The 16,954-nt window shown below is 42.2% G+C and overlaps 1 protein-coding gene across 1 annotated transcript; it reads left to right on the forward strand.

The window, feature by feature from the left end:
* Positions 1 to 1,256: 1,256 nt before the first annotated feature.
* FSBP (fibrinogen silencer binding protein) lies at positions 1,257 to 12,998 on the forward strand. The gene is made up of 3 exons (XM_081919851.1): positions 1,257 to 1,390; positions 5,245 to 5,679; positions 12,265 to 12,998. Exons 2-3 carry the CDS (start codon positions 5,309 to 5,311, stop codon positions 12,791 to 12,793), a joined length of 900 nt encoding a protein of 299 aa, XP_081775977.1. The 5' UTR covers positions 1,257 to 1,390; positions 5,245 to 5,308; the 3' UTR covers positions 12,794 to 12,998.
* The last annotated feature ends 3,956 nt before the right edge of the window (positions 12,999 to 16,954 follow it).

Here is a 16,954-nt window from a genome sequence, read left to right on the forward strand (position 1 = left end):
ATAAGCTGTCAGGGAGTGCCAGTATCACTTCCACCCTGATACTTAAATTTCTGTATGCAGGGATTTATTTATTTTTCGGTGGGGGAGTATGCAATCATGTATGCTGCCACTTGCAACCTGAAGCTGTCCAGCCCAGATGCATGTTTACTTGTAATTTTGCATTCTGCTCTGTTAGTCCATGTGCAAAAGGGTCCTGAAAGCAAAACTATAGACAAATTGTCTGAAAAATGACTCCAAAGCTAAACATCAGTGGCATCGGTGGAAACTGGTTCATGCAATGGCAGCGTTTGCATGTCACAATAGTTGATGGTTTACTGTCAACGTGCAGAAGTCTCCCACTTCATTCCTCCCTTCTAGCCAGCAGAAGAAAAAAAACACAATCCCTGGCTTACTGTTACATTCAAACTAGGGATTGTGATTTGTTTCATTCAAAGCAAACCACGATGTGAAGCCAAAGTTTCTAGGTTTACCAGCGAAATAAACAATGACTCCCAGTTTGGATGTAATGGTAAGCCAGGGATTTCGGTTTGCTGCACCCACTTTCCCCAAGTGGATGAACAAAGTGGAAGTGATCACTTTGTGCATGGTAAACTATTACCTTTGGCATACTAGAACACACAGACCAGGCCTTGGTTCTTTTACATGTGTGTTAAAATTGTTCCATGGTTTGTACAGTATCTTTATATTAATATGGAACTTAGGGATGCTGTGTGAACACAATGCTTGGTACTGAATAAAGCCACAAATAATAGATTCATATGTTATTTCAAAGTACATATGTGCAGAAGGTCGATGTTAGCCTTCCTGTCCTAGAGAAGCCTTTCTCTCACTACTTCAGTTTTCATATGTGTTCTTTCCCCAAAGTTCTCTTAAGGATGGCTAGAGAAATATATCTGCTCCCAGTAACTCTGCCCCAGTCCCAGAAGTTCTCCATTGGGCACTTCTAGCCTCATCCTTATGTTTTGACCTTCTCTTAGAATGGTAAGGCCAGGGAATGCACACAAACCACTCTCCACTGGCTTGGAAATTGTGGAGAGAGCATAGTTCAAGCTAGGCTTCTCACGGTGCCTCCTTCCCTCCTTGGAGCTATCTCCATCATATGAACTTCTACTTCTTTCAGGCTTCAGCTTGTATTTAAATAAGAAAAAGCTACACACTTATTTTGATACTGTTGCATGAAAAGTTGTGTACAACCTAAACTGTTTCAATGTATTGTAGGTACATGAGGGACAACTGAATGGCTCAACATCTGTAAACATCTGTTCTACAACTTGTGACTTAAGTTCTACACTGGCTGTGAAATCTGATCAAGGAGAATTTTGCTCTAAAAATAATAATAACGACTGCCATTTTGTAACTGGAGTGAAATCACCATATAGAACTAAAATAGGTAAGAAAACAAACATTTGAATGTTATCCTAGTAGACTGTTTTAATATAAAGCACAGCAGTTTTAAAGATTGCTTATGAAGGAAAGCTGTCAGGAGCTTGGGAGCATCTGACTGAGGATGAGTTTTTTTCTCAACAATGATACTGTCAGTGTTTCAGGTTCTCAAAATGAGGAAAGAGCAAAATTGAATAGATGAAAACAAATAGCAGCCACTTTCAAGGGACCAAAGAGTCTGACAGGCACTTGAAGAGGGACACAGTATATAGGTGTTTATATGATACTATTGACACTCATCTGTCTCAAAAGACAATGGAGTGCACCTCTGGGGGTGAAGTAAAACCACTAGCAGGGATGGCCAACTCTCAAGAGACTGTGATCTACTCAGAGTTAAAAACTGGCAGTGATCTACCCCCTTTTTGTTGAGTTTTTTTGGGGAGGAGGAAGGCCCGTTTTTTAGGACTTGGGAACATGAGTTCTGTGAACTGTAAACAATAAATGAAGGTTAAATAACTCCATCAAAAATAAATCTATATCTACTAACTGTAGACTGTGACATAATGATTTCTGTATTTTTTCATAGTAGGGTGGTATGCGTTTGAATAAATTAAAAACCTGTCAGATCCCACACTTGCCTTATTATACTCTTTCAGATTTGTTTATCCACTTGCCCAATTTTATGATGCTTGGTGTTCGTGCTGCTTTTGATAAATTGTACTTTGTTTGAAGGATCCTTTTTGTTGTTGTTAAGGCACGCTTCTGACCTGCAGGATGCTTGGTTCTGGTTTTCTGGTTCCATTTGGTTTTCTGGTTCTTTTAATAGCCTCTCTGGCACTCTTTTTGTTGGATTGTTACATTTGTTTTTCTGACCCTGTTTTTAAATTGGCTGCTTTGAATGGTTTGTGACACAGTTGTACTCCCACTTACCTGGTTAGAAGTTCTACCTGATTGAATAGGACTGACCTAAGAAGAGACATGTATAAAACATTGTTGTATCTTCCTAGTCTACAGGAGGTTCCCCTATTTCAGAGGTGGAAACCGTTTTTTCCAGCCCAAGGGCTACATTAACTATTGGCCAACCTTTCAGGTGACACATGCCATTGGTGGGCAGGGCCATATCAATGGATACAATAGGCTTGCTTCTGCATCCATACCACCCTCTCTGTTCTCCAGCCAGGAATTACCAGACTTCAGGGACTCTCTAGCCAGACAAAAACATTTGAGGAGGTTGTGAAACAGGGTTAGTAAGAGGTGTAGTCTGGGAAAGAGTGTATGATGGGGGCAGGTCTGGATTGCCCCCCCCCCAGCCTGAGATTCTTTACCTTTGCCTTATTCTATAATATATGAAAGGTGGGGGATGGAATATTTGCCTTACTCATACACATGTTATTTTATTTTCTCTCATTATATTTTTATATTGCCCTTCCTCAGGGGTCAGCAACCTTTTCCAGCCACGGGCCGGTCCATCATCGCTCAGACTATGTGGTGGGCCAGACTATATTTTGAAAAAAAATATGAACAAATTCTTATGCCCCACAAATAACCCAGAGATGCATTTTAAATAAAAGGACACATTCTACTCATGTAAAAACACGCTGATTCCCGGACTGTCTGTGGGCTGGATTGAGAAGGCGAATAGGCCGCATCCAGCCCCCAGGCCTTAGGTTGCCTACCCCTGCTCCAGAGAGCTCAGAGCTGAGGTCATGGTGCTCTACTTGAGCTATGAGTCAATAAAATTGCCAATGAATATAGGTATAAACATAATTAACAGGCAAATTGTGGGTGAACCTTGCTTGAAGTTGCCCACGCCAAATAGCTAACTTTAAAAAAAAATGTTTATTGTTTGGCTTCCCTCATGCAATTATTAGGGCTAAAGTAGCAATTGGATTAAATCTTCCCTCAATATCTTCTCAGACTTGATACAGGGTGTTGTTGTTTAGTCGTTTAGTCGTGTCCGACTCTTCGTGACCCCATGGACCAGAGCACGCCATGCACTTCCACTGCCTCCCGCAGTTTGGTCAGACTCAAAGATTTCCAAATCCTAATTACAAATGTAATGATCTGTCCATTTTGGTTCTCTTAGGGTCCCCCCCCCCATCTTCAATTCAGTTCTCCACACTTCTGCGGCAATTTGCATTTTATAAATAAATCATGAAAGTTCCATGCTTATCCATATGAAATATTTCAGAATTTACACTTGGGCAAAATGTCCATTAGTTAACAAACTTCCAAGAAATCTTCATCAGGCTGGACGTAAAGCAAAATGGGGGGGGGGGGGGAATGGAGGGAATTTGGCTGATGCTGTCGTTGCCAGGCAGTCTGGATTTGGTCATTGTTTTAAGATGGAAGTGCAGGAGGAGGTGGCAAACTTAATTGGATTAGGCTAGGAGGTGCTATGCCGGTTTCAGGTTGCACCAAGGACAAAGAACCGCACAATGGCTGATCTCCTGTTTTTGAAAATGTAAAAGCCAGATGTCTCCCCAATCTGTCTCAAGTCTTAAGCAAAACACCCTTGTTAGATGGAGAACAGGAATAAAGATGCTTTAAGATAGGGATATTTTCATTTGTTAGATGTGTGTCTCTTTCAGTTTCCTTGGCTTTAAATATTGCCTTGGGCAGGAAAGAATTCTGAATGGCTGTCTTACAGGATGTCATACTTTATCCTCACAACAACCTGGTGAAGGGAGGAGGCCAGGCCAAGATGTGGTGCTTTGATGCTAGAAAGTGACCTTCATGGAGTGGGTTTTCCAAGTCCAAATCCAACAGTCTCTCCTACTTCCTTTTACAGTACTATATATTTTCTGAGAGAAAAAAATACTGTGTGTGAATACCTGTGTGATTTGGGCAAACAATAGTTAAAAATTGATGTTTTCCATTTGTGCAATGGTTGGGTTTCTTAACATAATAATAGCTTTTTGGTGGAAGTTATGAAAAGCCCACACAGTACAATGAATCCAGAACCCTGATTGAATGTTGTGTTTATTACTTGACTCCCGAGAGCTATTTTTTAGCCACAACCCTGCTGAATGGTGACCATGGATGCTGTGAGATGGGTAGATTACGGAACGGCACAGCTGCAAGGGGTGGCAGAATATGAAAAGAACTTGATGTTAACGTTCCCCCCCCCCCCAGCTCTTTTGTTCATGGCACTCCTTCTTTTGAGCGACTGCCTCTTTAAAAAGTGTGTGCGTGCGTGGGAAGCCGAGGCAAGCTGCAAAGTGCTGGGGAAGCTTAGCTTTACTGTGAAGCCTGAGCCTGAGTGAAACCTAACTAGCTAGGCGATATGCAATTCCTGATTGACAGCAGGACTAGCATTATGCAAATACTGCCAGAGAGAACAGCAGCTAGGGAGCCGTGATCAGGGGCTCTGTTAGGGATCTCTCTACACACGCCCGCTCCTAAATCCCCCTGTTTGTTGTTTTCATTTCTCCTTTTGCTGTGGTGGTTCGGCTTAACAATCAATAAATGACCAAAAAAAAAAGTTGTTGCTTTCTTGGGCATGAATAAATCCAATCCTCTGTGCAGTTTCAGTTTCTTGTCAGCTCAAAGAGATGTGCGTGAGCTTGTTAACTCAGGATGAATTGGGTAATATTTAGCAGGGTAATGTGCTAATCTTTAAACCTTTTATGTTTTCAATCCGGTGTATGTATGGGTCTCTTGACACAAAAGTGTGTGTTTTGCCTGCTTCTCCTCGTCTCCTTCAATCTGAAGCCTTATGTAGGTCAGGCTTGGCTTAAGCAGATTTCCTGAACCTGCGTCAGCTTAAGCTGAAGGAATTTTAATAAACCCTCCCTTGTAGGCGTGGGCCTAAATGAGACAAGCCTAGTTAAGCCTGATCTTTTTCTGTTTGTGAAAAAGAGCCGAGCAGAGCTAGGATCTGCGTGGTGGTTTCAGGAACTGCTTCTTCAAGCTGGAGAGAACGATGGTTGGGAAGGCCAGGTCCTCGAATTTTACCTTGTCTGAAAAGCTCGATTTGCTGAAACTTGTCAAGCCGTATGTTAAGATTCTCGAAGAGCACACCAACAAGCACTCGGTCATAGTGGAGAAAAACAAATGCTGGGACATCATAGCCGATAACTACAATGCCATTGGAGCTGACCGCCCTCCTCGCACCGCGCAGGGCCTGCGCACCTTGTACAAGAGGCTCAAGGAATATGCCAAGCAGGAGCTACTGCAGCAAAAAGAGAGCCTTTCTGATTATAAAAGCTACATCTCTGAACCGACCAAGAAAGTTGTGGAGATGATCCCCCAGATTTCCAGCGTGTGCTTGAGGGAGAGGAGCAATCTGCCATGGTAAGTTGACTTTTACATTGCGCCTGGATGGCCGCTATAGCGCCTCCTGTCTTCTCTGGCCATCCCCTTTTGAGCTACATGCCTTAGCCTTTGGGAAAAGTTAGAACCTTGTGATTATTGTTATTTTTTACTTCTTTAATTTTTAAACAGTGACTGACTTTTCTGTTCAACTTCCAGCCGCATTTCAAAAGATCTTATTGTCAGACCCTTGGCAAGTGAGGGTTAAGAAAGAATCCAAGGGAAATAGGAGCTCCAACTTTTACCCCTCCCCTTTTAATAGGCATAGCATTCAAACACTGACCAAGCAAAAGGCTGTTCTACATTTAAGGTAGTACTGCGGTCAACTTGCCTCTGCATACGGAAGCTGATGCCTGTTTTGGATAATATCTATCTACATAAAGTCGAGCAGGAGAACAAAGGAGCCTCTCTCAGTACAGTGTGCCCAGTCAAGGATTATGTTAATCTCTCAGGGTGGAATACATTTTGACTGAATTTAGACCTTTTAAATGATTTTACTTCGCATGCTACCATGCCTTTTTAAACAATGCAGATGGATTGTTTTAAACAATCACATCCTCGGAGGCCAGTATGCAAATTAATGCTCTAATTTAAACTGCGAAAAAGAGGGTATGGAGCACATTTACAGGGGTCGTGCGCAGACAGATCGGAACACTGCAGTCACACAAAAGTCTTCATATTTTCCAGCAGCCTTTTAGTGTAGAATCAAATCGGAGCCTCTCTAGATTTGAGCCAGACGTAGAGCAGGCAGGCTGTCTTCAAGGTTTCTTGCAGGGCCTTTGCTTATGCCGCCCTCCCCCTCAACAACTGACTTGCAAAACACGGCTGCTCAAAAGCTTCCCAGACCAGATTTGTCCTGTGCCTGGATGCAGACATTTTAAAAACCAGGGGGAGTCGAGCAGCTCTCTTCCTTACTCCTGTCGCAAGCCATTTAAATTCATGTCACTTACTGTGCAAAACAAATATGTTAATCTGAGTTTCCGGGAAAACTGGCATGTTTGTGCACACTGGCCAGTCCTTGATTTGTACTGCCTCTGGTTGCTCTGAATGGTAACAGTCGTCTAAATCCCACCATGGCAGATGCTGTAAAAATAACATGGTGGTGGGCCTTTTGGTGAAATAATTCTGTATTGCCTAGGGTAAATAAGGTGTAATCAAAATGGACTTTTTCAGCACAATCCTTTATCTTTCTACACAGAAGTAAGCCCCTGTTGAGTTCACTCAGGCATACTCCCATCTAAGTACTGTATGTATAAATCTGTAATAGCATGTTAGAAGGATGTGTGTATATAATTTCCACAATACTGATGTAGATTGAAATGGTCAGCATAAGCCACAAGTATGGGGCAACTTTTTCGGTGGTCATATACTCTTCCTTTAACCCCTTAGCCAATACAGCAGGTTTCTTTTGTAGCTTAATAATTTTGTAGTAGTGGAAATGGGTGGATTTGTAATTAGCTGTATTTTATTTTGTCTTGTAAGCCATTTTGGGTGCTGTGTGAGCAGCACAAATGTGGCACACAAATGTTTTGAAAACATTAATAGCTTGCACCTTAAAGACCATTGAAATCTGAAAGAGTTGTTTTTTTATTCAATAATAAATGTTTCCCAAAAGCATCAGTTTACTTACAGTTGGAGAAACAATCCCCTGATCCTGACCATATTATGCTGGAGTAAATTTCATTAATCTGAATGACACTGACTTCCCTCTGGTTGTTTGGGATCTAAGTGAAAAGCTTTTCTAAATCCTTTTTATACATAATATATTCCTTTTTTTCAAGAGAGAACTTGTGGACCAAATTGGCCATCCTCCCAACCAACCGAGGTTCTGCCTCTTCATCTCTCCACCGCTTCCCATGACTATTGTTTCCGTGTCAGTCTCTGCTGTCTGGAAACCATTAATTTCTTCCTCCCATTTGATTAACAGAAACCTGATACGTAGGACCATTGAGTCATGGAATGGGGTTGGCCAACAGGGATAGATAAAAATGATGCATAGCTCCAAATTTCCAGTTCCCAATCAAAAGTCACAATTGAGAAGCAGAAACACAATCTGCTCTGCGTCATCTCTCTAAAATGCTCCAGTGGCTGGATGAAGTGGTGGGTTGGATGAGAGTAATAAACTGAGTCTGAAATCATAACATGATGGAGGTTCTGTGTGTGAGTCCAGGAAACTGGACTCATTGAAGGAGCAGGTGCACCATCCAGGGTGTCACTGGAGGCACAGGTGTCCTCAGTGGCTAGGAGGACCTTTTAACAGCTATGACCACTCATGCATTGGTAACCTCAGGGTTGGAGAACTGCAATGTCCTCTGCACATTTGAGGTTGTGTTGGAGGCTTCAACCAGTGTAGGACGTGTGAGAGCAAACAACTGCCAGTATTTAACACCTTATCCACTGCATTTTCACTGGTTGCTAGTCTGCTACCAAGCCAAGTTCAATGTTATGGTACTAACATATAGAGCCCTATTCGGCTCAGGATCAGGTTGCTTGCGAAACCTTCATAACCCTTATGCACCTGGTAACTCCCTGCGTTCTACAGGAGACTTTCTTCTCCAAAGTCCCCCAAATATCAAAAGCCTGCTTCACAGTAAGTTGAAGCAGGGCCTTCAGTGCGGCCGCCACTGTTTTGTGGAATAAGTATCTCTATTGAGATACCAGAGGTGCCCACCCACTACCTGTACTTTCCAGAAATAATGGAAGACATTTTTTGTTTTGACAAGCAGCATTTTTTGTTTTTCCAGCAGGTTGAAAAGGTCGCAGCCTTAGGTGTTCCTTTTTACTGTTTTTAAAACTAATTTGAGCTGTTGGTAAATTGCCTTGAGGCACATGCAAAAGGAGATTCATAATATTACCGATTAATATATTTACCCCCCCCCCCCAAGCTCACATTGCTTATAACAAGAGTTCAGTTCGTAAGCAGCCAATGACTCATATTTTTCCTATATCCACGGGCTGGCCTATCGTGCAGTGTCATTTGACTGACATTGCCATTCTCTGTTGCCTGTTATGACCCTGAGCGGTGCTTTTGTGGGGGTTTTTTCTTTTCATTTTGTGTATTCGGAACTGCAGTTAAAATTACCGTAAATCATTATAGCTTAATTCAATTGAAAGGTGTTTGAAAATTTATTAGAATTGTTTTGTTGCCTCTTGCCAAGTAGTTAGAAAGCTCAGGGCGGCCTTTTTGAGGCCAGTTAGCTTAAGGGGCAAAAGGTATTGGGCTTTGTGCTCTCTAAGATTTGGCTGAAAGACAAAAGGGGGTGTGCAAACCTTTACTTGTTCATTGTCTCTGTGCTCCTAATCTCCATCCCGTGAGCTTCAAAGTGCATGTTTATTAATGATGTGAACCCTGTGGTCCAGGGAAGCCATGGGGGGGGGATTCACTTTGGTGCCCTAAACTGGCAGATGAGGAATGCGGTAGGCACCTTCCTGGTGCAACGCCTCTCAAACCCCAGCCCAGCTGTTTTTCTTGCATAGTCCAGCATCAGGCCTTTGTTTACCAGTAGTCCAGAGTTAGAAACTCAGATATATAATATAATCGCCAAATGGCACCTTAAACTTAGGTTACGGTCATCACAATGGACTGTCCAGGCACCTTCTTTTGCAATGGGGTTTATTATATTTATTAATTATATTTTTATACTTATTTATATTTTAAATGGCAAGTCTCAAAGCAGTTTACAACACATTAAAACATCAAATAAAACAATCCAGAATAAAATGAATTCAAGCTTTGAGGAAAATACTCCAGAGCCTTTTCTAAGCGATATTTTGCTTTCCCCAGTTGCCAACCTTGCATCCAGGAATCTCCACATGGCTGCAGTTGGACCTGGGCCAGTCAAAAACGCTCCTGGCTAATTTCCAACTGCCTGTTATATGCAGTTAGCCCCTTAAAAAAACAGTGGGTATCAAATGGTTCTCTCCCAAAAGGTAAGTAAGTATGCAGGCCTTGGATAGTAAATCTACCATGAAGAAAGGTTCCAGTATTTGGAGCTATTTTGTTTAGCAAAAGGGAGACACTAAGGAGGTATATAAAGTTACACATGGTGTAGGGAAGGTGGACAGGGAGAATCTTCTCTCTCTGAATACTAGGGAGGGGTCATCCAGTGAACTGGAAGGTGGGAGATCCAAGACAGAGTAAACAGAATACTTCTTCACACAGTGCATAATTAAACTATGGAATTTATTGGTTTGCACAAGATTTGGTAGCAGCCACCAACTTAGATGACTTTAAAGAGAACTCTAGACACATCGATGTCAATGACTACTAGTCATGATGGCCCCAGAATCAGAGGCAACATGTTTGTGAACCAGCATGCTTGTGCTGACATCCTTCTTGCGAGCTTCCTGTAGGTACCTGGTTTGCCACTATGGGAAAGAGGATGCTGGTTTAGATAGACCTTGTGTCCTGGACTAGTAGGGTTCTTATGCTTTTAATACTTAAGACTCCTTGCGTTGCCCCTACCAAAGCAGATTTCAGCTCCATCCCTGGACTTGCACAGTAATCAAGTACCTATGCTCTGTTTTGACCGAACACCCATGCTCTGCAGGTAGCTGACTAATAAAATAGGGTTGGGCCACCCTAGTGAAACACACCATTGAATTCTGCTGTTACCCAATAACCTTGTTGAAGACGGTCACTTCCTTATGAAACTAGTAACAGCAGATTTAGTCTGGGTGGATCAGCATATGATTTGTTTGGAGGCAGTGCAGAGTTAGGAATCTAATTTGGCATTTGATGACCAATTCCAAGCTTTGTTAAAACTGACATAACTGACTCATACTAAACAGATGCCTGAGGGATTCTGAATACCAATTCCACCATGGTAACTGTCTCTCTTAATTAAGGAATAGAGGTCTCCCCACACTAGTAGATGAAAACTTGCATTCTTCTTAAGTTTATAATATAAATGTGAATCTTTGATATAAGCTAGTTTTTGTAAGATAGCCAGTTAGCACACACTGAAGGCATTTTGTGAGAACATTAATGCAGATTTCCAGCCCGATCTTCATCTCTATTAATGTAGTAAATTATATTTCCAGCTTTCAGAATTTTGGTCGGACTGTTGACCCCAACATTACTCTGTATTGTATTGTATCTTGTTTTTCATAGATGTTTTAAAAAATATTTAAGAAACAATGATAAATAGGGAAGTTGGTCCTGGTGCTTCACCAGACTGTCCAATGTCTTTTATAGCTGCTTAGCAGCTTGCTGTCCTGTTAAAGGACTTTTGCATGGACAGAAAGCCTCCAGATGTTAGACTACAGCTCCCATCTTTCCTTACCATTGGTCATGCTGGCTGTGTCTGATAAAGGAGGGGAGTCCTACAACATGTGGACATTCACAGATTCCCCATCTCCAGGCTTGAGTCACAACAGTTTCTATCCTTTCTGGTTCTGGTGAAGCTAGGCTCTCCAATCCATACTACGATCTACTTGGGCGCAGGGGAAGATATGTAATTTGGTGGAAGGGAGAAGGAAAGGAAAGTCCTCTCCTTTATTGGAGGTTTTTAAGCAGAGGTTGGAATCTATCATAGATGCTTTAGTTGAGATCCCTGCATTGTAGTGGGTTGGACTAAATGACCCTTGGGGTCCCTTCCAGCTCCACAGTTCAGTGATCCTATGATCTTCAGTAGTCTCTCCCATACCTTCCTTCATACTTTCAAGGCCCTCTGGAAAGGTGGAAGTGAGAGAATGTTGCTCTTTCAGGATTTCACCTAATCTGGAGTAAGCTGAGAAGCTGATCTCGAGCCCACCTCACAGGTCCTCTGAAGGGCAGGATCATTCACTTACCTTGCACTGTACTGGGGAACATTTGGAAGCAGCTAGAAATTCTCTCACCACTTCCAAGTGCTTCCCAGCCCAGTGCCAAGTAACCAGGTTACTCTTGCCCTCCCCACCCCCCTAGACAACCTGAGAAGGGAAGAGTTGGAGTAGCCACAAATAATCACTGACTATTAAAGCCAGGTAGCACTTGTGACCCCCAGAACTCAAGTGCTGAGATACTTACTTTGAATAAGGAATGCTGCAGGATGTGTGGAATATAGATATATAGATGGAGAAAGAAATGCTTTGAGAGAAAATATTATTCAGGCCCTCGGGAAAGGAAGCCATACAAAACCCTTAGAGCTATACTGGCAGGAATGGTTTGAGATTTTATTGCTCCTTTCATTCAGTCAATATGATGTTGATGTTTAAAATAATCTACACTCCTCCTTTTCTCTGTATTTCTTTCTTCACTTTTTCAATTAGATTTTATTATTCATCATATGACAAAGTCAGGTAGCCTTATGCTCTATGTGTACCCCTCTCAGTGACAAATCTACATATGAACAATGGTAGTGTCTTTTTATCAAATGTTAATTCACAAGTGGTTTAGGACAGCCTTCCCAACCTGGTAGCTGCCAGATGTGCTGGCTGGGGCTGATGAAAGTTGTACTCCAAAGCATCTAGAGGCCACCAGGTTGGGAAGGCTGCCTTAGAAGTTGAGTTTTTGCCTTTTTTGTGGACTAAGAAGATCCTTTTTCTTTTCTGTTAATGATGAAAATATTATTTGTCTGTTTTTAGTGCTACACCGGATAAAAAAATAGTTGCTACTACCAGCTCACCACAGTCAATGATAGAGCACCAACCTGCTGCCATCACACTGGAGCTGGATGAAGACGAGGAAGATGTCAAACCACCTGCATCGTTGATTGTAGAGTTACAAACACAGGAGAGCTTAGAGCAAAGAGATGAAGAACATTTGGTCCATGCAATGGAGAGATCTCCTTCAACTTCCCTGTCTTCTGTGGATATAAGAATGTTGTCTCCATCTCCCATCCCCAGAAGAGATGAATTTTTCAGGCTTGAAACTGGAGAACGATTTAGACCGGCATGTGGGGGATATGATCCCCAGATGTTGCAAATGCTGAAAGAAGAGCACCACATCATTTTGGAAAATCAAAGGAAAATTGGGCTCTATATCCAAGAAAAAAGGGATGGCTTGAAAAGAAGGCAGCAGCTGGAAGAAGAGCTATTGAGAGCAAAAATTAAAGTAGAAAAGTTAAAGGCGATACGACTACGTAGGGATCTTCCTGAATTCAACAATCTTTGAATATTTAGCAATTCTGCTTAAAAACCAGGGTTATTTCACATTTCTTTTTGATCTAGAAAAGAAGTATTTACCCAAGTTTTGGGGGTAGGGGTATGCATGTTTTTCCATTTTGTTTCTCATGCAAATTTGCAAAAAAAATTAAAGCCATTTCTCGCTGGTCTTCCCAGGTTTTCTGATTTAAAGTAGAACCAGATCTAAGACTAAACCCCCCCCATTTGAAATCTTATGACCACATGACTGTTAGCAAAAGCAAATGATAACTTATACAGCTGTTGTAAAATATGCTGATCTTATTCTTTTTCATTTTTTGGTGAATCAGTTCTTATCTGTCCTTTGAAATACTCTTTTATCTGTGAGTCAATAAACATATGCAAAATGGAGAAAAATACTATCTTTGTTTCCTCCTTTCATAAAACTTGTGGAAATGGCTGTAGTTCAAATGAAGTATTTATCATGGAAATATCTCACCAGCAATTCCTTTCTAATTTGACCTGAACAAGGGTGGATATAATGGTGGCATTTGTACATCACAATAAGCCATAGGTAACTTTTGAGTGTGCTCTGCAGAGGGCTCCTCCTTCACTCCTCTAGACTACAGAAGCAACAAATCATGATCTCTGGATCAGTGTTACATCTGAGCTAGGAATCTTCATTTCAGACACACCACACTGTTAAAGCAAGTTTTGTTCTTGGCTTACCAACTGTGGTTTGTTTTGAGCAAAATAAGCTATGACTCCAGGTTCGCAAATAATTCTTCGCCAAGGATTGCAATTAGTTGCTCCTACTGGGTATAAAGGAGAAGTGAAGCATGCACAATATTCATGGTAACTATGGTTTATTGCAGCACTGCGGTACTTCTAATAGTCGATCAGCAAAGCCTTTTGGCCCAGATGCATCTTTACCTATCCTGCCTCCCCTTCCAGAGTCACATAAGATGTCAAGCGTAGGGCAGTTGAGCATGGCTTAGCTAAAATAGCCACAAGGGCCAAATGGGAAGTCCTAGCAGTCCTAATTAGGCTTGCAGCCCAAAAGTTCCTTGTCACTGGTTTAGGGCTTATCCATACTTGCCTATTGTCTTGCTCTTCCAATCAGAGGTTTGCACTTAAATGCTCTGTGTCCAAGCGGTTTTAGGGTTTTGTTTTTGCCCCAAGATTTCCTCATGGAAACCTACTCTTTAAAGTTGAATTGGAGCAAAAATCAATTTGGGTTTTCCACGGATTGATGGTTCCTCTGACTGAGCTTTGAAGAGCAGGTTTTTGCAGGGAAAGCTCCAGGGGGCAGGGGAAAGGTGCTCAGACACTGAGTTTTAAATTGCAGAACGTGTCTGGAATGAGCGGAGGAAAGGTAAAGGTGTGGACAAGCCCTTACTTAGGACATGCAAACTGGGCCAGAACATACTAAAATGTAATTATAAAAGTACAATAGTGAGAGTAGGCTTTTGAAGGGGAAGTACCATAGCCCAATGGTAGAGCTCAATAGAAGGCAGCTTCCTCTGCTTTTTTAAATGATTCTGAGTTTTAGGTGTGAAATATTTAATTATTTGTCTGTTTCTGAAGCTGCTAGCTTGTACTTGCCTAACAGTTCCAGTTGAACCAGTTTCCTGCACGCACACACTCTTGAATTTTGGCTTCCTTTCAGGGGCCCCTCCACCACCTACATAAAGCTTCTTCTATTTCTGATATGTGGAAAGGATATCGCCCTGTAAAATAAGAGGCAGGGAAAGAGATTACTTCCACGTAATCTTGTTTGGTTTAGTCCTTTCATCCTTTATCCTTCTTTACCTACACTTAGGGAGCATTGCTTGAATACTCTCAGTCTCCCTGCCGCCACCCCCAATCTGTGTTTCTGGGTTTTTTGTTTTGTTTTCATGAGCTCTTTATTCCTGGAAATAAATTGGCCTTAATAAAGCTTGTAAACAGTTTAGGAGTGTAGAGATCACTGATTAACTATTTTGGAGAAGTTGCCGTAATCTTGATCAGTAGCATATATAAGTCTAGCTACCTGGTGACAAAATATGTATCCCCCTACTCCCATAAACTTCAAAACCCTTTAGAGTGCAAATATTTATTTAAAAGATTATTGTGTTTCACCACTCCTTACTTACGGCAATTAACATCTTTATAGATCAGAAATTTTCTGATTTTATGGTTAATTTTAACTGATTTTATCTTTTGTAACTTGATTGCTTAGAACTCTGGTGTTAAGCAATATATACATAGCTGACATAATAAATGAACAAATAACCATAACCACTGCATTATTAAAATGAGCACAGGAACTTTTCTTCCCACTCCCTTGGTATCCCTGTGCCCAGTGCTCCCCCCCACCTCCGCCAGAAAAATAAGTGCCAGCACTTATTAACAACCAAAAAAAGAGGTGCTGGGATTGCGTACTCTTGAGTATCCCCTGAAGAAAGCACTGATGTGCCCCCTAAATCTGTTCTGGGGTTTCCCTCAACCCTCTGCAGCCAATTTGGGGAGGGTGTGGGGGAAGAGGCAGGGGCAGGGGCAGGGAGTTTATGACCATTGCCTGGATCGTACCCAGCCTCATTGTTTTAACATCTGAGCTCCAGCTGTTTCTTAGCTGCTAGGACAATTAAGCAAGTATACATGGAACTTCAGGCAAGCTTTGAAGCAGAAACCCCAGACTTTCAGATTCATGGCTGGAATTATGGCCCTCAGTCCTTTTACTTGGACCTGTTCTTGGCTTGGTTGCCTTCTGTTTGATAACATGCTTTAAAGCATGTTGAATTTGATTAGGCGCTTCAGTGTTTATATTACTTGGACTAGCTATGGTTCCGGACTTCCCTTTGTTCTTCTTTGGCTTGCTTTTCCTGGCTCCTCTTTCCACACCTGCTCTGTTCCTCCACTTGTCTCTCCCCCACCCCTGTTATCCTCTTACTCTTTAGCCCATACTAGGGTCGTCTTCTCTTCTTCACCTGTTTATTTTTTGGGTATAAGGTTACCTGCTTAAGCACAAATTGAACTGATGAGGGGGTTGCCCTGCCCACCAGGTGTACCCTATCAAAAGTCTGACTTCCTGCCAGTGGAGAGGTGGGTAGTGACAACCCCCCTTACTTCCTACAGAGAAGGAACTTATCACAGTAAGTACCAATGTTCACTTTTCCCCAAGAACAATTTCTGAAGGTTTTTAACAAAATAGTTTGTGGAATTGGACTGACCAGAGATGACAATGAAGAAATGGTAATGGCATCTCCAGAAGCCTGCCTCCAAAATCCATCATTTTACACATATCCTCAACAGTGGTTGTGTTGAAAGCCTGGACAACTGGTGAAGAGGCTGACAGGTCGCGTGGGTGGAATCTTTTTTGATGTTGAGTGTTTGTTCAATAGTCATTCAAGTGAAAGCAGAGGTTCATGAGTAGGCAAGAGAGGACAGGGATTGAAAATCAGGAAAGGGTCAGGCAGGGTAAAGATATTCTCAGCAAGTTTATCAAAGACTGTGTTTGATTTTAATTGCCACCATTATAAGGATCTCGACCAACTGGAAGATAGGGCTGGAGAAAATAAAAGCCTGGTAGATCCTACAACAGTAAGAGCAAGGGACTTCAACTCTTTCCAAATATTTGATGCTGCCTGAATACTGCAAATATTTGTCTCTGGAACACAGTGTGCCTACAGAGGTAACAGGAAAACAAAATTGGTCATAATCCTGAAGTCCAGCAATGACCAGGACAACGAGTCAAAGGCTATACTGCCACTGACTGAGAAGCTAGACCCGATTTCTAGCTCTGAGTCTCATGTTTGGGATCAGGGGGTTCACTGACTATGAGGCTGACTGGCAGGAAGTTGCTAAACTGAATCCCATGGACCAGGGCCATAGAACTAGAACTGAGACCCTCACAGGCGGCTAGTTCTGGCCTGAGAAACTGAGTGCCTCCTATGCTATCCCACCAGTCTGACAGTGCATGGGACACCTGGAGCAAAGGAGAAGTGCCTATCTTCAGTTCAGAGGGCTGGTCCTTTAAGAGTCTCTAGTGCTCCAATAAAAGAGGTGGAGGATCAGAAAGATGGACTTGGAGGCAAAGGCTCACCTCCAACCCTTGTCAAGCACGTTGTTCATTAGGAGCTCTCCATGGTGCTGCAGCAATCAACCTGCCTTGCTCTGTGGGCAGCACCTCAGGACTAGAATAGGATAAAAT

Source organism: Podarcis melisellensis (genome assembly GCF_964234715.1).
Source record: "Podarcis melisellensis genome assembly, chromosome: 7".
Classification (NCBI taxonomy): domain Eukaryota; kingdom Metazoa; phylum Chordata; class Lepidosauria; order Squamata; family Lacertidae; genus Podarcis; species Podarcis melisellensis.